Source organism: Hylobates moloch, unplaced genomic scaffold (assembly GCF_009828535.3).
Source record: "Hylobates moloch isolate HMO894 unplaced genomic scaffold, HMol_V3 SCAFFOLD_14, whole genome shotgun sequence".
NCBI classification, from domain to species: Eukaryota; Metazoa; Chordata; class Mammalia; order Primates; family Hylobatidae; genus Hylobates; species Hylobates moloch.
The window spans coordinates 94,799,438-94,820,161 of record NW_026652289.1 but is presented as its reverse complement, the minus strand read 5'-3'; the positions used below and the strand labels follow the sequence as shown (position 1 = coordinate 94,820,161).

The window sequence follows — 20,724 nt, the reverse complement described above, 5'->3', positions numbered from 1 at the left end:
TTAATTAAAAGAAACTTTCTGCCTCTGTGAAAAACAGGTTATTATATTTGCAACTCAAGAATTAAATATCTCAGCAAGAAAGAAGAAATGCAGCCTGGGCAACATAGGCAGACCCCGTCTCTACATGAAATTTAAAAATTAGCTGGGTGTGGTGGCACTTGTCTGTGGTCCCAGCTACTCAGGAGGCTGAGGTGGGAGGATCACTTGAGCCTGGGAGGTTGAGGCCGCAGTGAGCTGTGATCATGCCATTGCACTCCAGCCTGGGTGACAGCAGTAGACCCTGTCTCGAAACAAAGAAGAAATGCCAGAATTCATTTTAATTTTTGCAAATAATAGCAATTGGATTAGAAAGTTCCATTTGAATTGGTAAGGAAAGGGCGGAAGTGAGGTTGGAACTGTGTTACAAGAAAATAAACTGAATTCAACTGGGAGGGCACTTCAGAAGCTAGAACTACATACATAGAATAACGACATAGTTCGTAAAAGTTTACAATTTACTTAGAGGGGCAGTGTTGGAATATTAAACTGGAAAAGTAGTTTGTAGAAGTTTTCTGGCCGGGCGCGGTGGCTCACGCTTGTAATCCCAGCACTTTGGGAGGCCGAGGCGGGCGGATCACGAGGTCAAGAGATCGAGACCACGGTGAAACCCCGTCTCTACTAAAAATATTAGCCGGGCGTGGTGGCGGGCGCCTGTAGTCCCAGCTACTCGGAGAGGCTGAGGCAGGAGAACGGCGTGAACCCGGGAGGCGGAGCTTGCAGTGAGCCGAGATCGCGCCACTGCACTCCAGCCTGGGCGACAGGGCGAGACTCTGTCTCAGAGAACAAAAAAAAAAAAAAAAAGAAGTTTTCTAATATATACTAAGACCTCCGGCTCCCCAAGTGGGGTCTTTAGAGGGCAGTGACAATTGTTACTGAAAATAACTCTTAACAGGGATCCTATGGTTACTTAGTGGGACTTCAAGATTCAGATGTTTTTCATAATTAGGTTAGTCCCTAGTCACATTGTTCTTCCTCTCTTCCAGGTACCAACTGTTTTCTGTGTTTGAAATACTGCATAAACTTTTTTGAACAGAGCATTGTAGCGTTGTGAGTTTTGATTCCCTTTGAGATTATAGTTTGATTTCTAGGACCGGGAGAAAGTGCTCTGGATTCACCTTTTCAATCTTGTACATAATGCGACATATTTTAATATTTTGTGATTTCCACATAGATGTAGATGTCTGAAAACAGAATTATGGTTTTAATGCCTCATAATTCTATAAGTGTGTGTGAGCATATTAAAAAGTAGAAAGTATTAATGTATATAAGAATAGTGGTTTAAAATTGCAGTTTGTTAATCTGAGTATATTTTGGCTTTTATCTTTTTATAGTGATTTTGGTCAGTTGGCCGTTGAATTATTAGAACAGTCCTTCAGACAAGATGAAACCATGGCTATGAAATTGCTCACTTATGAACTGAAGAACTGGAGTAATTCAACCTGCCTTAAGTTAGCAGTTTCTTCAAGACTTAGACCTTTTGTAGCCCACACGTGTACACAAATGTTGTTATCTGATATGTGGATGGGAAGGCTGAATATGAGAAAAAATTCCTGGTACAAGGTATACTTTAGAAATAATTTGACATAAAGCATGTGATTAGATAAAAAGAACAGAAAAATTAGTCTAAATGTGTAGTAAAATGCCTTGATGTGTGAGTGTAATGGTGGGGGGTAAAGAGGGAGCAAGAAGGATGATTGGCGTTTCATCCCAAGTGGTATAATGGGCTTCTTTTTTCCTCTTCTTTACTTTTGAATCCTTTTTAGGTGTCTATAATGATTATGGCCTCTCTTTGAGCTAGAAGGGGAACAAATGGGAAATATCGGAGATTATGGCCCTGAGCAGCCTTGAAAAAAGTTACTACTTTATGAAAGGATTATTCCCAAATTCTGAAATTCAAGACCTATCTACTAATTTAATAATCTGTTACTTTTAAGTTACTTAAAGTATATTGGATGAGTATATTGATATACCCATTATAGATAAGTATATCCATGTGGCCTGTTTTTATGATTAAAAATTTGGGTAAAATGGCATGTACTTTTGGTTTTGTCATGGTGATAGATACTGCTTTGAACTTTGCTTTTTGTTCTCTTATATCTTTTAAAATAAGGTGCAGAAATGTAGGAGTCAGAAATCAGGCAAATAGTTAAACCGTAGGCCACTGAATAACCAACAGAAACCCTGTTACACAATTACAATTTCTTCATGCTTTGGGATTTTGCAAGTAATAAGTAAAATTTTAGAAGTAAACCTTTTTGTTTATAGAGGCACAAGCTGAGTAATCACGTTGTGACATGGAACACTTGCAAAGAGATTTAGGATAAAATTAAGGACATAGCACCTTTATAAGGCTTAAATTTTGTTTAAACAAAATATATTTTCTGAACAAATTGTAATCTGATTTTATTTAAGGACAAGTCTATAATAATTATTAAATCTATCCTATAACCTTATTATCATAATAATCAAATGTTTTGTTACTCTTTAAAACAATTAAACTTGGGCCTCTTTAAATACAATATATAAGTAAAAAAATCAATTTTTTGTTTTTTTCCCTCCACTACTAGGGGCAAAATGGCTAATCACAAGATATTTACTATCTTTTATTGTTTTTATTATATTCTTTGTTTTGTTTTTATTATATTCTTGAAGGTCATTAATTTTAAAATGCAAAATTATGTTTCTAAAAATTTAGGTCATACTAAGCATTTTAGTTCCACCTGCCATATTACTGTTAGAATATAAAACTAAGGCTGAAATGTCCCATATCCCACAATCTCAAGATGCTCATCAGATGACAATGGATGACAGCGAAAACAACTTTCAGAACATAACAGAAGAGATCCCCATGGTAAGCAGGAAAACATTTTAAAGTAAATATAAGTTTGTTCTGAATAATTGTACAAAAGAATTTTTTTTTAATTTTAGGAAGTGTTTAAAGAAGTACGGATTTTGGATAGTAATGAAGGAAAGAATGAGATGGAGATACAAATAAAATCAAAAAAGCTTCCAATCACACGAAAGTTTTATGCCTTTTATCATGCACCAATTGTAAAATTCTGGTTTAACACGGTATGTTTTTAAATTACACGAGCATAATGTTTTTAAGAGTTAGGCTTTGGGGGACCATTGGTTCAGAATCCATACTAATGTTGATATAACTTAGATCACTGAGAAGGCATTTCACATTTAAAAGAGTGATACATTTGCCTTAGTTTCATTTAAATTGTCATCATCTAGAGTGATAAACACTAATAAATTTTAGTTCTAATTGGAACCAAAAATGTACTTAACAAATATATGATACCCTGGGCCTTTGTAAGTTGGTAGCAAATACTAATCAACTAGTAAAAATAATGATAAAAGATGGACCAAAAGAGATTCTGATACACGCTTAACAATTTTTTTGCTTTAGGATTTTGCAGATAATACATAAAAGTCTAGAAATCTGTTTGCAGTGTTAATTGATGATGATAAAAAGTAATCCAGATTGTTTGTGTGATTTTATTTATCTGTGGCTTATTTCTTTAATCGTATTAAAGTGTATGCTTGATTACCTTCCATATAATTGGCTTTTCTCTTGCTTTATGGAAAAATTGATTTTACTAGCAGGTTAAAGAGCATATGTCCATACAAGGATGGACTCACCTGTTATTTTGGTTGAAATGTAGGTGTTTATGTGTTGGTTTGGTTGTTTTGTGTGGAGAATGAGCACTAGGAAATATTAGTTGGCTATGTTGCTGGTGCTACTTTCCCTAGCAATGGACCAACCTGAAGGAACAGGTGATACAGCAAATGAGATTAGCCCCTACTTTTAACCAGGGACTGAGTAGATGAGTTCTTAATTCCCCTTCATAGGAAAACCCTTAATTAAGATGTTTTTAACTTTGTTGTTGTGGAGATTTTTTCATTTTCATCAGTAAGAATTTGTTTCTTTGGTGATTGCTTTTTCACCCACATATGTGACCATTAACCTGAGACTAACATTTCCTTATATCTCTATATGAAAATGTTCTTGTTCCTTCCTATTCAGAGGCTGAAATTGCAAATATCAATTATCTGATCTAATCTCCAAATTCTGTCTCCACTAATGAAAATAGGGCAGTTTTCTTACATTTGCATTCATGTGAATGGCTACGTTAAAATAGCCAACGTGGGTGACTACAGGAATTTCTCTTTTCTTCTTTACTGCAGTTTACTCCCTAGCCTGCCATAGATAATCAAATAAAGGATGTGACTTACTCTAGGACTGGTGGAGACAAGATAGAGATGAGAGGATTCTTACTCATAATTTTTCAAGGGTCAATAAGTGTGGGTTTTCCTCTGAAATGAAATAAATACTCACATGTATTTATACATAAACTTTAGCACCTCTCTGTAACCTGTTTTGTAAAGAGTATCAAAGGTGGGCTGTTTCCTTACCTGGGGCAAAGCCTCTTCACATTTTTTCCACTTTTTGGGGTTCAACTTTAGTGACTGGGAGCTAAGAAAATACCAGTTGTCTGTCTGTCTTGTCTTGTCTTTTTTTTTTCTTTTCTTTCTTCTTCTTTTTTTTTTTTTTTTTTTTTTTTTTTTTTTTTTTTTTTTTTTTTTTTGACAGAGTCTCGTTCTGTTGCCCAGGCTAGGGTACAATGGCATGATCTCAGCTCACTGCAACCTGCACCTCCCAGGTTCGAGCAATTCTTGTGCCTCAGCCTCCTGAGTGGCTGAGACTGCAGGCATGCACCACCACCACCACGTCTGGCTAATTTTTTTTTTTTTTTTTTTTTTCAGTAGAGATGGAGTTTCACCCTGTTGGCCAGGCTAGTTTCAAACCCCTGACCTCAGGTGATCCGCCTGCACTGGCTTCCCAAAGTTCTGGAATTATAGGCGTGAGTCACTGCGGCCTGCCCCAGTTGTCTTTCTTAGGAATACTGTTTGACTGGGGGAGGAAGGAGGCAGGAAACATGTGTTCCTTGATGATTATGGTGGTGAAATTCTGCAGTAATTTTAATATATTATGATACTGTAGGTATGAGATAAGCAGAATTGTGTGGCATATGCTAAGAACGTAAACATGATTATAAAATCCCTTCTGTGGGACGTTCTAAAGGTAGAACAACACGTTTATACTCTGGGGACCATTTATATTCCAGTAAATGCAATGTCTGTGCTGAAGAAGAGATATTTCTAAAATTGTTTTAATAAAGGAAACTAGGGGATAATTCACAAAGGTTCATTTAATGTCTATTTTTGTGTGTGCTTGAAAATGTTGATAATTAAAAGATTTATTTTGTAACCAATGTTATTTATGTAACCTTTACTTTTTCATTAGTTGGCATATTTAGGATTTCTGATGCTTTATACATTTGTGGTTCTTGTACAAATGGAACAATTACCTTCAGTTCAAGAATGGATTGTTATTGCTTATATTTTTACTTATGCCATTGAGAAAGTCCGTGAGGTAGGTCTTTAGTTTTTTCTGCCAATAATTTACTGTATACATGGAAGATTTTCTGTTTTGTTTTGTTTTGTTTTGGGTATATACGTGGGTGTGTGTGGGTGTGTCTGTGTGATGACATTGTAGAAGTGTAGAACCTGCGTAATTTTGCTGTTCCCAAAATAATGGCAAAAGAATAGAGATTAGAGAGTATGCTGTATACTTTGTTGCCATTACAAATAAAATGATTTGTGTCAGAAATGTAGCCTATAAAAATGTAACCTGTATTTTGTTTGTTTGTTTTATTTCCTGAACATTCACATTTTTGCTTTCTGTCACTCTTCAAAAAGTATTAAATATACTTGGCTAAATGGCTTTTAATTTACCTACCTGATGTAGCCAATTAGTTAGGTAAGTTATAAATAGGTCTTTAGGCCAGGCGCTGTGGCTCACACCTGTAATCTCAGCACCTTCGGAGGCTGAGGCGGGCAGATCACTCGAGGTCAGGAGTTCGAGACCAGTCTGGCCAACAGGGTAAAACCCCATCTCTACTAAAAATACAAAAATTAGCTGGGCATGGTGGCGGCCACCTGTAGTCTCAGCTACTCAGAAGACTGAGGCAGGAGAATCACTTGAACCCAGGAGGCAGAGGTTGCAGTGAACTGAGATTGCACCACTGCACTCCAGCCTGGGCAAAAGAGTGATACTCTATCTCAAAATAAAAATAAATTAAATAGGTCTTTTTTAATATCCTGATTTTGAAGAAAATCTTTTTCTTAATATTTATACTTTGTTTTTGAAGTAGTAGCTACATGAATATTGGTTTTTGTTTTGTTTTGTTTTGTTTTGTTTTTTTTGAGACGGAGTCTCCCTCTGTGATCCAGGCTGGAGTGCAGTGGCACGATCTCAGCTCACTGCAACCTCTGCCTCCCGGGTTCAAGCGATTCTCCTGCCTCAGCTTCCCTGGTAGCTGGGATAACAGGTGCATGCCACCAAACCTGGCTAATTTTTGTATTTTTAGTAGAGATGTGGTTTCGCCATGTTGGTCAGGCTGGTCTCGAACTCCTGACCTCGTGATCCACCCACCTTGGCCTCCCAAAGTGCTAGGATTATAGGCGTGAGCCACTGCACCTGGCCATGAATATTGTTTTATTACATATTTGCATAAGTACCTCTGAATTATTTCATGTCTCTACCTTACATTTAGAGAATACAAGAAATGGCAAAAATAATTAGAAGACGTTGTACTTCTCTCTCACTTAGATATCAGAAGCATTTCTTTTTTTTTCTTTTCCAAACACCAACTCGAACCAGAAGGAATTTCTTATTAAATAGCTTATTTTGCATTTTAAATTCCTCTGAGTGTTATGGTCCATATGTTTATTAAATCTGTTGTTTTATCTGCATGTTTGAAGAAATTGATTTGTTAAATGATAAAAGCAAGTTGCAAAGCATTTTAAAATATGTATATTCATAAAATAGCTCTGCAAGTGTTCATGAGACAGTAATAGTAGTGGTTGCCTCTAGTGGGAAGAGTAATTAATTGGCCAAGGGAGAAGAGTGAAACGGATACTTTGCAGTATTTATGATACACCATGAATTTTGAAGTTGTGAATGTTACCATTCCTCCCAAAAGATAATTCTTAAAATTCATATATTCAGGAGAAGAGGCATATGTTTTAAATAAGTTAGGTAAATACAGCTACTTAAACCATTGAGTTATTTACTTTCTACAAAGAAGGCATGTTTGGCAGCTACTACCAGGATATCCAGGTGCTGCTTTAATTTGAAATAAAACAATTTTTCAAAAGTATTTTACAATCCAGGTCTAGAGAACTGGATTGTAATCTGAATTTTCAGCTTCTTATTTGGATGAATCTCTTGAACCTGGGAGACGGAGGTTGCAGTGAGCCGAGATTGCGCCACTGCACTCCACCCTGGGCAATAGAGCGAGACTCTGTCTCAAAATAAATAAATTAATAAATAAAAGCTATGTGAAATTCTACTGTAATGTTATAGTTGAATGCTGTATGTGTTTTAATAGGAATAAATTGATTACACTTTTTTTTGTTGTTGTTAAACCTTTAGATCTTTATGTCTGAAGCTGGGAAAGTAAACCAGAAGATAAAAGTATGGTTTAGTGATTACTTCAACATCAGTGATACAATTGCCATAGTTTCTTTCTTCATTGGATTTGGACTGAGATTTGGAGCAAAATGGAACTTTGCAAATGCATATGATAATCATGTTTTTGTGGCTGGAAGATTAATTTACTGTCTTAACATAATATTTTGGTATGTGCGTTTGCTAGATTTTCTAGCTGTAAATCAACAGGCAGGACCTTATGTAATGATGATTGGAAAAATGGTAAGTTGAGAGATGTTTGATAATACTCATGGGTTCGTTGATTTTTTAAAAAATCACAAAAATGTTATTAACATAGTTTTGAGCCAGTGAATGTCCTTTATTTTGTGTTTGTTTGCCTCATACTTCAAATCTGCCATTCCTTAAGAGTTTCTCATGCTCAATCCCAATCCCCTACACCCATCTTGTGCTTTGCAAGATAATGTTAGCTATACCATCTATGGTTTATGTCTGTAGGTAACTCCTTTTTCCTGTCTTCACTGATCCAGGCTTTTTTTTTTTTTTTTTTTTTGAGACGGAGTTTCGCTCTGTCGCCCAGGCTGGAGTGCAGTGGCACTATCTTGGCTCACTGCAACCTCTGCCTCTCAGGTTCAAGTGATTCTCCTGCCTTAGCCACCCGAGGAGCTGGGATTACAGGCATGCACCACCATGCCCAGCTAATTTGTATTTTTAGTAGAGACAGGGTTTCACCATGTTGGTCAGGCTGGTCTCAAACTCCTGACCTCAGATGATCTGCCCGCCTCAGCCTCCCAAAGTGCTGGGATTACAGGCGTGAGCCACCACACCCTGCTTGATCCAGGCTATTTTTTAAAAGTTAAATCCAGAATACCTAGTCTTTTCCTAATACAGTATGCCCAGTATTTTGCTCTTTTCCTTAGTCTTACCTGAGTGGCAGGTTTTATTTTTTAAAATCTAGATGTCAAATTGAATGTGTAATTTTTTTATACACTGAATCTAAAATATATTGGGTCTACTCCTTGCCATAATTCCTTTTAGTTTTCAGTGGTGAAAAAGGCAAAATTTGTAATATAGCTATTGCTATTCCTTATTCTGAAATTCCTGTTCATCCTAGGAAATTTCAGCAAATGCAGACAAATCACTATTCAGAGACATTCACTATTAACAGTTTAACGTACATCCTTCCATCTCTCAAGACATGTGTGAACGCATGTGTTTGTTTCAAACTTCTCGTAAATAAATATATACAGTAGTTTTATCAAAATATGCTTTAAAAATATATGCTGTTTCTCAATTATTTTAAAATATTTGTCTCATTTTAATAAATATAAAAAGCTATTCTTAGAGTTTCTTATACTCCCTTAATCTTAGAAAATCAGTCTTCTCTTGGAACCAACCCAAATGTCCATCAATGATAGACTGGATTAAGAAAATGTGGCACATATACACCATGTAAAACTATGCAGCCACAAAAAAGGATGAGTTCATGTCCTTTGTAGGGACATGGATGAAGCTGGAAACCATCATTCTGAGCAAACTATTGCAAGGACAGAAAACCAAACACCGCATGTTCTCACTCATAGGTGGGAATTGAACAATGAGAACACTTGGACACAGGGTAGGGAATGGGGAACATCACACACTGGGGCCTGTCATGGGGTGGAGGGCAGGGGGAGGGATAGCATTAGGAGATATACCTAATGTAAATGACAAGTGCGGCACACCAACATGGCACATGTATGCATATGTAACAAACCTGCACATTATGCACATGTACCCTAGAACTTTAATAATTTAAAAAAAAATCAGTCTTCTAAATTAAATATTTCTTTTTTTTTTGAGATGGCGTCTCGCTGTCGCCCAGGCTGCAGTGCAGTGGCATGATCTCGGCTCACTGCAGGCTCTGCCCCCCAGGGTTCACGCCATTCTCCTGCCTCAGCCTCCTGAGTAGCTGGGACTACAGGTGCCCGCCACCTCGCCCGGCTAATTTTTTGTGTGTTTTTAGTAGAGACGGGGTTTCACCGTGTTAGCCGGGATGGTCTTGATCTCCTGACCTCATGATCCGCCCACCTCAGCCTCCCAAAGTGCTGGGATTACAGGCATGAGCCACTGTGCCTGGCCTAAATTAAATATTTCTTTTTTTTTTTTTTGAGATGGAGTCTTGCTGTGTTACCCAGGCTGGAGTGCAGTGGTGCGATCTCGGCTCACTGCAAGCTCCGCCTCCCAGTTTCACGCCATTCTCCTGCCTCAGCCTCCTGAGTAGCTGGGACTACAGGTGTGCACCACCTGCGCCTGGCTAATTTTTTTTTGTATTTTAGTAGAGACAGGTTTCACCGTGTTAGCCAGGATGGTCTCGATCTCCTGACCTTGTGATCCGTCTGCCTTAGCCTCTCAAAGTGCGGGGATTACAGGCGTGAGCCACCGCGCCCGGCCTAAATTAAATATTTCTTGAGTAACCCTGCTAAGCTCACAAGATTATCTTTGCATCTTGAAAGCAAGAGTTTTAGGTTTTCTAAATATAAATTATTATATTTGCAGTTTTATGCTGCACTGTTCCCCTCCAAGAGAATGTGTCTTCCCCCCCCCTTAATTGAGAGTAACTGGTGTACTGTGTTTCACATCAAAGTATTACTCATTATTCACACATTTTGGCATTCTTATGGTATTTCAAGGAAAAATAGGGCAGTTAAGGTTTTTTGGGAAGAATTGGTTTTAGCCTAACATTTTAGCATGCAAAAAAGGTGTTGTAGCTCTTATGCTTACCAGGTTATTTAGTGACTTAGTGGTGTCTAGTTACTTTAATGGTAATGTAAATGGAAGAGTTCGGAAGTACAGAGAAGCCTTTATTTGTGATCTTCTCTGGAACCACCCTCTGTTAGGATGTCTTTCTCGTTGTCAACTAGTCATTTGTTCCATCATTGTCTGTTTTCCCCTAGTGTCAGCTTCCCTTTACATCCCCTTCGGAAGTTTCATAATGGTTACTGTTGTAGTTCTAACATTCATTTCATCATTGTGTATCTATTACATGTTAAGAGTTAAACTAAGCTGGGGCTACAAAGATGAATAAGACATGATCCAGATCCTCATGGAACTCAACAACTGAGCCTCTAAATATAGACATGCGAACAGATAGGTAGCTGTTGAAAAATATGATAAATTATTATGTGAAGATAGAAGAGCTAGTAACCAATTCTGTCATGAAGGCTTTCACAAAGATTATGGCATTTCAAAGGAGTTTAGAAAATGCGTAGGATTTACATAGGTATACATGCACCATGTTGGTTTGCTGCACCCATTAACTCATCATTTACATTAGGTATTTATCCTAATGCTATCTATCCCTCCCCCTGCGCCCTACCCCATGGCAGGCCCCGGTGTGTGATGTTCCCCACCCTGTGTCCAAGTGTTCTCGTTGTTCAATTCCCACCTATGGGTGAGAACATGCGGTGTTTGGTTTTCTGTCCTTGCAATAGTTTGCTCAGAATGATGGTTTCCAGGCCGGGCGTGGTGGCTCACGCTTGTAATCCCAGCACTTTGGGAGGCCGAGGCGGGCGGATCACGAGATCAGGCGATCGAGACCACGATGAAACCCCGTCTCTACTAAAAATACAAAAAATTACCCGGGCGTGGTGGCGGGCGCCTGTAGTCCCAGCTACTTGGAGAGGCTGAGGTAGGAGAATGGCGTGAGCCCGGGAGACGGAGCTTGCAGTGAGCCAAGATTGCGCCACTGCACTCCAGCCTGGGCGACAGAGTGAGACTCTGTCTCAAAAAAAAAAAAAAAAAAAGAATGATGGTTTCCAGCTGCATCCATGTCCCTGCAAAGAACATGAACTCATCCTTTTTTATGGCTGCATAGTATTCCATGGTGTATATGTGCCACATTTTCTTAATCCAGTCTATCATTGATGGACATTTGGGTTGGTTCCAAGTCTTTGCTATTGTGAATAGTGCCACAATAAACATACGTGTGCATGTGTCTTTATAGTAGCATGATGTATAATCCTTTGGGTATATACCCAGTAATGGGATGGCTGGGTCAAATGGTATTTCTGTACCCTAGAACTTAAAGTATAATCATTTAAAAAAAAAAAATGTGGGATTTTTCTTCTGAGCAGGGAGTTTCTAACCAGAGGAAACAGCTTTGAAAAGCTTGAAGACAATAAAAGATTAAAAAGAAGAAACTCCCTCACACTTTATAGGCTAGTGCAAAAGTAATTGCAGTTTTTGCCATTAAAAGTAATTACAAAAACTGCGATTACTTTTGCATCAACCTAATACATCTTTTAATAGCAGACTAATGAAAATTATATGGTAAATGCTAAACTTCTCACACTCATTCTGTATACATTATAAGAATCCTCATTTTTAAAAATTTTGCTTTATTTTATTTTGTTCTAATTTTTAAGATGGAGTCTCGCTGTGTCACGCAGGCTGGAGTGCAGTGGCGCGATCTGTGCTCACTGCAACCTCCACCTCCTGGATTCAAGCGATTCTTCTGCCTCAGCCTCCCGAGTAGCTGGGACTACAGGCGTGCGCCACCATGCCCAGCTAATTTTTGTATTTTTAGTAGAGACAGGGTTTCACTATATTGGCCAGGCTGGTCTTGGCACTCCTGACCTTGTGATCTGCCTGCCTCGGCCTCCCAAAGTGCTGGGATTACAGGCGTAAGCCACCATGCCCAGCAAAATTTTACTTTAAGAATCCTCATTTTAATGAGAAAGCTGATACATATTTTTAAGTAATTAAATTCGTGTTAAGCACAAGGAAAGTGGTTGTCGTTTAGGCTTTATGTGAAAAGGTGTGTGAAATGCAGAGACGACTATGAATCATCAACCATAGACCTTGAATAATTTTAGTTTACGTCAATACAGATTTGGGTTTCATTTGGAATATTTGACTTGGCTTTTCCTTTAGTTACAAACATTCATATTCCAAAATATGTCAAATAGTATGAATAATATTTTAATACATTTTTTGCCTTTTAAAATCTTTTAATATATTTTTTGTTTTGCAGTATTTTATTTGAAAACATTCATTCTCTCAGTAATGTTCTCAAATGCTCAATGAAGGCATTATTTGTCCATTTTGCAAATAAGAACACCCAATTAAGAATGTTGGAGCATGTTAGGCCTCTGCAAGTTGCAAAGACCCAGCTCTTAATTTAAAAAGAAAATTTATTTGTTCATCTAACAAAATATTAAAGATGAAGCCTCAAGTCTCATCTCTTCATTTGAATTGACATTTTAAGACTCTCAGCTATCTACACAACTTTTCTTCCTAATCTTAAGCCCCTATAAAATTACTTTATCCGGCCTTGACTACTTATTGTCCCCTTTACCTTTCACATCTTTCCATTTCTACTGTCACTGTATATTCATTTTAAAAATATATGAAAATGTCATAATTTATTTTAAGTTGTCATTACAATTAAGTTTACAGTACGTTAATGTACAGATTTATTGTAAATGTATTCTCTTTTGCATGAGGCCTTTCTCAGTTAGATGATTATTTATGAATGAATATTACATATTGCTAGAGTGAGAAAGCATTCACTTTTTTGTATGTATATTCCCTTTTTTTTTTTTTTTAAGATGGAGTCTCGCTCTGTCGCCCAGACTGGAGTGCAGTGGCGTGATCTTGGCTCACTGCAACCTCCACCTCCCAGGTTCAAGTGATTCTCCTGCCTCAGCCTCTTGAGTAGCTGGGATTACAGGAGTGCGCCACCATGCCTGGCTAAGTTTTATATTTTTAGTAGACACAGGGTTTCACCCTGTTGGCCAGGCTAGTCTCGAACTCCTGACCTCAAGTGATCCACCTGCCTCGGCCTCCCAAAGTGCTGGGATTACAGGCTTGAGTCACTGTTCCTGGTCATATATTCACTTTTTTATATTGTCTAGGCCAGACAATAAGTAGTGCAGGCTGGAGAACTTACATACCTAAATAAGTAGATGGCAGGTAAAGTTTTGTTATAGCATTCTGCTTAATTCTTTGAATCCTTACATAATTATGTCAAAATGTACATTGTGATTTAACAATGAAAATAATTTTTCAATGAATTACTAGGTTTTAGCTCAATTAGGCCCTTTTTGAATTTTATTGAAATTAAAGAATTACAGGCCGGGCGTGGTGGCTCACGCCTGTAATCCCAGCACCTTGGGAGGCCAAGGCGGGCGGATCACGAGGTCAGGAGATCGAGACCATCCTGGCTAACACGGTGAAACCCCATCTCAACTAAAAATACAAAAAATTAGTCAGGCGCGGTGGTGGGCGCCTGTAGTCTCAGCTACTCGGGAGGCTGAGGCAAGAGAATGGTGTGAACCCAAGAGGCGGAGCTTGCAGTGAGCCGAGATAGCGCCACTGCACTCCAGCCTGAGTGACAGAGCGAGACTCTGTCTCAAAAAAAAAAAAAAAGAAATTAAAGAATTACAAACTACGTGACTTACAAAAGTATTTGTTTCTCAGACATTGGTATCTTTTAGTTTTTCAACACCCGTGCTAATAATTCAGATTGTTTTGTTTGGCTCCTAGGAAGTTTTCGTATCTCTGGACAAGGCACCCATGGATTCAGGGTGGGTGGGAACTATTCTTTTTTTGTGTGAAGTGGGCAAAGTACAATTATCAGAGGCACCATGGAAATGAGAGAGTCTGTGCTTCCGTTATAAAAACAGAGAAGCTTTAGGAAAGGGCAGTTGTGGAAATTGATGCCCTAAATCTGTCCGTGTCTCTGTACTTCTTGAAAATCTTCACATACCATAGAGATAGGCACACCAGTTTGAACCAGTGATACAATTCATTATGTAAATAAAGATGCCCATGACTTGCTTAGCTTAATAGATTTTTTTTACATCATCTCCTAGATGTTAAGATTTATACAGTAATGAAATTCTTCTGAAAGCTATCACTAGGAACAAAAAGAATCTCAAAGATTTTTTGTGTTTAATGGATTTTTTTGGTCTATTAGAACATTAGAATCTTTTAAAAAGATTTGTCACAGTGTTTAAACTTCCTTGTATTTTAACAGTGTTCATTTTTTAACAGGTGGCCAATATGTTCTACATTGTAGTGATTATGGCTCTTGTATTACTTAGTTTTGGTGTTCCCAGAAAGGCAATACTTTATCCTCATGAAGCACCATCTTGGACTCTTGCTAAAGATATAGTTTTTCACCCATACTGGATGATTTTTGGTGAAGTTTATGCATACGAAATTGATGGTAAGAATTGTATATTTACCGATTTATCTTTTGGTTATTTTGTGTTTTAAAACCAGTATTGAATTATAGTAATATTGCATATTTTCAGAAGTCAAACTATTACCAACCTAAGCCCCACACAAAGGCGTTAGTGAACTCAGAAGAAACATACAAATTAACTGGAAGAAAAAGTATTTTAGAATTTTTTTAGTGGCAGGTATTAGAAATCTAGTCTAAACTGTCCTAGGACACAATAAGGACATTTATTAACTCACATAACGATATTGAGCTAGGTCCAGTGGTCTTTAGGGTTGGTTAATTCATAGCTAAGGACACTTGCTCCTTTTCATCCAGCTGCCAGCTCTGTAAGTTTCCCTTACGATCATAAGACCGTCATTAGCAACAGGAGGAAAGAGACACTGTTTATCGATGGTTCTCTTTAGAGGAAAATGTCCCTTTCGTAGAAATTCCCTTTTGAACCTGTCCTTTCATTTCATTAGCTTGAGTTGGCTTCAGCCTGCCTATCTCTAAAATGGTTACAGACAAGAGGGATGGGATTACCATGATTAGCGTAGATCATTCAGGGTAGATTCGATATTGAGAAGTCAAGCACAATGTTAATTACAAAAATAATGATCCTGTGTAATACTGAAAGCTTACAGCATGTTGAGTTTTACAGATGACAGATACTCAAGGTTTTTGTTGCAGCTTGTGAGTACATTCTCTGGATAATCAGTGACATAACTCCCACTGATTCAACGCTATTCTTAGAGAGAATATTAAGTTTATTGTTCAATTTTGTTACTATTCACATTTTGACTCTTACATTGTCTTAGTCAATTAGACTAGATAACCTGTGAACATAAGTGATGCTGTCAGCTTTTAGTGATACTCTGCTGACTTCTACATTTGAGATACAGAATCTTTATTTTGTTAATTCTCTCTCACTCTTGTTCTTTCTTCTTCCTTCACTCTTCCCTCCCCCAATATCTGTGTTACTCCCTTCCTACGTATTTATGGGTGATTAGGTCAAGGGTTGGCCATGTAGTGAGAGGATTGTGGTTAGGTCCAAGGATGGCCACATAGAAAATTTGTGGTCATTATTTGTTCTTGGGCAGTAGTTAAACTAATGTCGTTTTACCAGCCTGGTCAAATTTTGTGTTTAATGGCTTCTGTTTGATGTTATTTCCAGGTTTTCATTGTCTGCTACTTTTTTTCTTTTTTCTTTTTGAGACAGAGTCTCACCCTGTCACCCAGGCTGGAGTGCAATGGTTCAAGTGATTCCCATGCCTCAGCCTCTGGAGTAGCTGGGATTACAGCTGCATGCCATCATGCCTGGCTAGTTTTTTGTTTTTGTTTTTGTTTTTTTAAGTAAAGACAAAGTTTCACCATGTTGGCCAGGCTGGTCTTGAACTCCTTACCTCAAGTGATCGGCCTGCTTTGGCCTCCCAAAGTTCTGGGATTACAAACGTGAGCCATCATGCCTGGCTGTCTGCTGTTTTTCTAATGATATGGCTCTAATTGTGTAGTTATTATAAAGCATTGAGTATAGTTTTTTAGTTTCCTGCATTCTCTTTCTTGGGTATTTGCTTCCACACACTAATCTGAATAGAATGGAAATAGATTCATAAAATTATTTAAGAGTGAAAAGACCTTACCATTAATTTGCCTGTAAAACCATTTAAAGGAATGATAGAACCATTATGAATGTCATTGATGCGTATACTTTTAAAAAATTACCAAATACTAAATGCTAAGTGTACTATATTTAGCTAGAACTTATCACTAATTCATCATTATTTAATTCTAATCCTTGCCCTGCCTAATTTACTTTATTCCTTGTAATGCTGTGGGGGGTGTTAAAGCTCTTCCTTTCCTTGTTTGTAATTAGCTATGTTCTGGCTTCAGAAATTTTTCAGATGGGGTAATGAAAAACAAGGAATTCAAATCTGATCACTGTATAATTGAGAAGCACTTTTAGCTATTTCTTCAGCCCCATTTTTGTGACATAATAAGATAAACTCAATACTCTTTATGTTTGTAAATGTACAGGTTTTGCTATGAGTCAACCATACTCTTAAAGTTGAGTCATGCGTATAATCCCAGCACTTTGGGAGGCCGAGGCGGGCAGATCACGAGGTCAGGAGTTCGAGACCAGCCTGGCCAACATGATGAAATCCAGTGTCTGTTAAAAATGCAGAATTAGCTGGGCATGGTGGCGCATGCCTGTAGTCCCAGCTACTCAGGAGGCTGAGGCAGGAGAATTGCTTGAACCCGGGAGCCGGAGGCTGCAGTGAGCCAAGATCGTGCCACTGCACTCCAGCCTGGGTGACAGAGCAAGACTCCGTCTCAGGGGAAAAAAAAAAATGTTCAGACATTTTTCTTACAGAAATATTATCATATGGTTGATCCAGGAATTTTACCCTCTTTAATGCTCCTCAGGTTAAACCCTGCCTCAAAGGGTAAATATAACACCTAAATATACTTTCTTTTCTGGAATAGAGTTATAAAACAGATAGCAGCCGCGTTTCTCACAAAATCTTTTTGTGTTTGAACACGCTTAAGCTGGGGTTCCTATGGCTCCCTGCCCAGAGGCTTTTGCTGGAATCTGTGAAACAGATTTGTACATAATTGAAACTTACTTTAAGTAAATAAATAACCAGAAACACTCATGAATAGCAGTTACTGATGACTTAATATATTTAAGTTGTTTTTGTTTTTTTCTTTTTTTCTCTCTAAAGTGTGTGCAAATGATTCTGTTATCCCTCAAATCTGTGGTCCTGGGACGTGGTTGACTCCATTTCTTCAAGCAGTCTACCTCTTTGTACAGTATATCATTATGGTTAATCTTCTTATTGCATTTTTCAAGTAAGAATTTTGTTCAATTGCTTGTTATAAAATGATTTAATATGCAATTCTACATATTTTGAAGGAAATTTATAGAACTTAAAATCTAAAAATTGTATTGAGGCATAAACTACTAAAATTATATTTGAAAACTTACAAATAGGAGATGCTTTTTCTAATCAAATGAGTTCTAAATTTTAAGTTTGATTATCTTTCAACATGCAGTTTTCTTTATAAATTTAATCATTATCTGGGATTTTTCCTCGGTTGCCAACAAATACGCATTCAATATAGAAAATTCATCAGTAATTCCACTGTTAATATTTGGGTGTACACCTTTCTATCTTTTTTTTTTGCAAATATATATAAACCATTTTTCTTTTCAGAAATAGTATTTTTATTTAATTTATTTATTTTTGAGACACAGTCTCCCTCTGTCGCCCAGGTTGGAGTGGCACAATCTTGGCTTACTGCAACCTTAGTTTTCTGGGTTCAAGGGATTCTCGTGCCTCAGCCTCTCGAGTAGCTGGGATTACAGGTGTGCACCACAATGCCTGGCTGATTTTTTTTGTATTTTTAGTAGAGATGAGGTTTCACCATGTGGGCCAGACTGGACTTGAACTTCTGGCCTCATGTGATCCATCCACTTCAGCCTCCCCAAGTACTGGGATTACAGGCATAAGCTACAGTGCCTAGCCTATTTTTATATTTTATGTACTGTTTTATAACTAAGCAAAGCATCATGAACATTATTTCAGATAAACAAATCTTCTCCAGTCTATTTTTTTTTTTTTTTTTTGAGACAGAGTCTCGCTCTGTGGCCCAGGCTGGAGTGCAATGGCGCAGTCTCGGCTCACTGCAAGCTCCGCCTCCCGGGTTCAAGCAATTCTCCTGCCTGAGCCTCTCCGAGTAGCTGGGACTACAGGCGCCTGCCACCACACCCGGCTAATTTTTTTGTATTTTTAGTAGAGACGGGGTTTCACCTTGGTCTCGATCTCCTGACCTCGTGATCCACCCGCCTCGGCCTCCCAAAGTGTTGGGATTACAAGCGTGAGCCACCGCGCCCGGCCTTCCAGTCTATTTTTAATGGCTACCTGATACTCCATGATATAGACCATAATTTTTCAATCTAGTATGTTATATTGGTCAGTTAGATTGTTTGTAATTCTTGCTCCTAAACACCACATTGTAGTTAAATCTGTGAGCAATACTTGCTTGTTTAGAATATTCTAAAAGCAGGGCTGTTCAGTGTGTGTACTTTAGGGCTTTTTGCATTTAAGTCTAAATAGGCCTGTTTCCTCAACTCTGTGCCCACACTGAGTATTTTTTTTTTAATGGTTGCCAATTTGATAGTAAATAAAAGAATTTATTTTATTTTTTGAGACAGCCTGTTGCCCAGGCTGGAGTGCAGTGGCACTATCACAGCTCACTGTAGCCTCTTCCATCTGGGCTCAAGTAGTCCCTCCTGTGTCAGCCTCCAGAGTAGCTGGGACTACAGGCATACGCTATCACGCCTGGCTAACTTTTTTGTTTTTAAATAGACAGGGTCTCACTATGGTGCCCAGGCTCGTCTTGAACTCCAGGCCTCAAGCACTCCTCCTGCCTCTTGGCCTTCCAAAGTGCTAAGATTATAGACATGAACCACCATGCCCAGCCAGGATTTTGTTTTTTAAAATTTGCACTTATTTGATTACTAGTAAGTCTGAGTATTTTCTTATGTCTTACCCATTTACATACAATATTTTAAATTTTTTAAATTATATTTTTCTGCTGAATGTTAATCTTTGCCTTGTACTTACTGCCTGTATCTTTTCCAGTTTCTCATTTGCTATTAGTTTTGTTTACAGAAGGATATTTTTTGAATTCTTATTTAGTACAGAATTACAATGAAATCATCAGTATTTAAAACTTTAAGAGATGATTAGCAAAGTTTATTTTTATTCATTGTTTCTCTAGCAATGTGTATTTACAAGTGAAGGCAATTTCCAATATTGTATGGAAGTACCAGCGTTATCATTTTATTATGGCTTATCATGAGAAACCAGTTCTGCCTCCTCCACTTATCATTCTTAGCCATATAGTTTCTCTGTTTTGCTGCATATGTAAGAGAAGAAAGAAAGATAAGACTTCCGATGGACCAAGTAAGTAAACTATATTAAGGCAAATGTTTTCATTTTATCACTTCTCATTTTTACACCGAAGGCTATATATTGATTTTATTAAAAAATGACTTAGTGGGTTAATGTTATGGTAAAGATTTTTGTTAAATTTGCCTATACATAAAGGAATTTTTAAGTTCAATATGATATGTATAAAAATGGATTTAGCTTTAAACTTCATTATGAGAATGGCATCTCTGTTTCTGTTAAAATGGTAATGTAAACCTAACTTCTCTGCTGTTCTACAAACCATTTTTACAGCTCTGTAAACAATAACAATTTTAGTACATTCTGTGTACATGAGACTAATCATACTGTGTCAAATTATGCTTAAAATTTTACAGGGACTTTCAAATTAGTTCTGAAGTTTCTCTGAGTAGATACGTGAGGGAGAGGTATGAGAGAGATAGGGGAGGGATGTTGGATAGGAAAAGGAAATCAGAAGAGAAGGAGGAAGTACCTGATTGTATTCTGCTGACATCACACTGGTAGCAAAAAAAGAAAGATAATTGTCTAGTGCTTTAGAAGCATAGTAGTAAAAGTTTAAAAAGTGCAGATGATGGACGTAGTCTTAGAAACCCTGAATAATTCGTAAGAATTATGAGCTAAAGTTGATACCTTGATAGGTCTTCATTGATTTTCTTCTACTTTTCCTCCCGTAGAACTTTTCTTAACAGAAGAAGATCAAAAGAAACTTCATGATTTTGAAGAGCAGTGTGTTGAGATGTACTTCAATGAAAAAGATGACAAATTTCATTCTGGGAGTGAAGAGAGAATTCGTGTCACTTTTGAAAGGTTCAGAAGCCCTTTAGTTAAAATCGGTTATATGTCAAAATGGGATCTATTCGTTATATCTCTTATACATGGTCATTGTTAAATTTATTTTGTCAAACAGTAAGCTTAGTTATAGTTTTACATTATATATTGGAAAGATCGTTCAGTTCTATTAATACTTCATATAAGTC

The 20,724-nt window shown here is 37.6% G+C and overlaps 1 protein-coding gene across 6 annotated transcripts in view; it reads left to right on the top strand.

Moving 5' to 3' along the window:
- Positions 1 to 20,724, top strand: part of TRPM7 (transient receptor potential cation channel subfamily M member 7) — a 130,368-nt gene that overhangs the window by 75,274 nt on the left and 34,370 nt on the right. For all 6 annotated transcript variants that reach the window (XM_032174094.2, XM_032174093.2, XM_058427145.1 and 3 more), the window contains exons 17-25: positions 1,371 to 1,599; positions 2,735 to 2,890; positions 2,968 to 3,111; positions 5,354 to 5,482; positions 7,547 to 7,825; positions 14,600 to 14,774; positions 17,495 to 17,621; positions 19,557 to 19,741; positions 20,422 to 20,554. In XM_032174094.2, the coding sequence (XP_032029985.1) occupies positions 1,371 to 1,599; positions 2,735 to 2,890; positions 2,968 to 3,111; positions 5,354 to 5,482; positions 7,547 to 7,825; positions 14,600 to 14,774; positions 17,495 to 17,621; positions 19,557 to 19,741; positions 20,422 to 20,554 (1,557 nt within the window). The remainder of the gene's footprint in view (positions 1 to 1,370; positions 1,600 to 2,734; positions 2,891 to 2,967; positions 3,112 to 5,353; positions 5,483 to 7,546; positions 7,826 to 14,599; positions 14,775 to 17,494; positions 17,622 to 19,556; positions 19,742 to 20,421; positions 20,555 to 20,724) is intronic.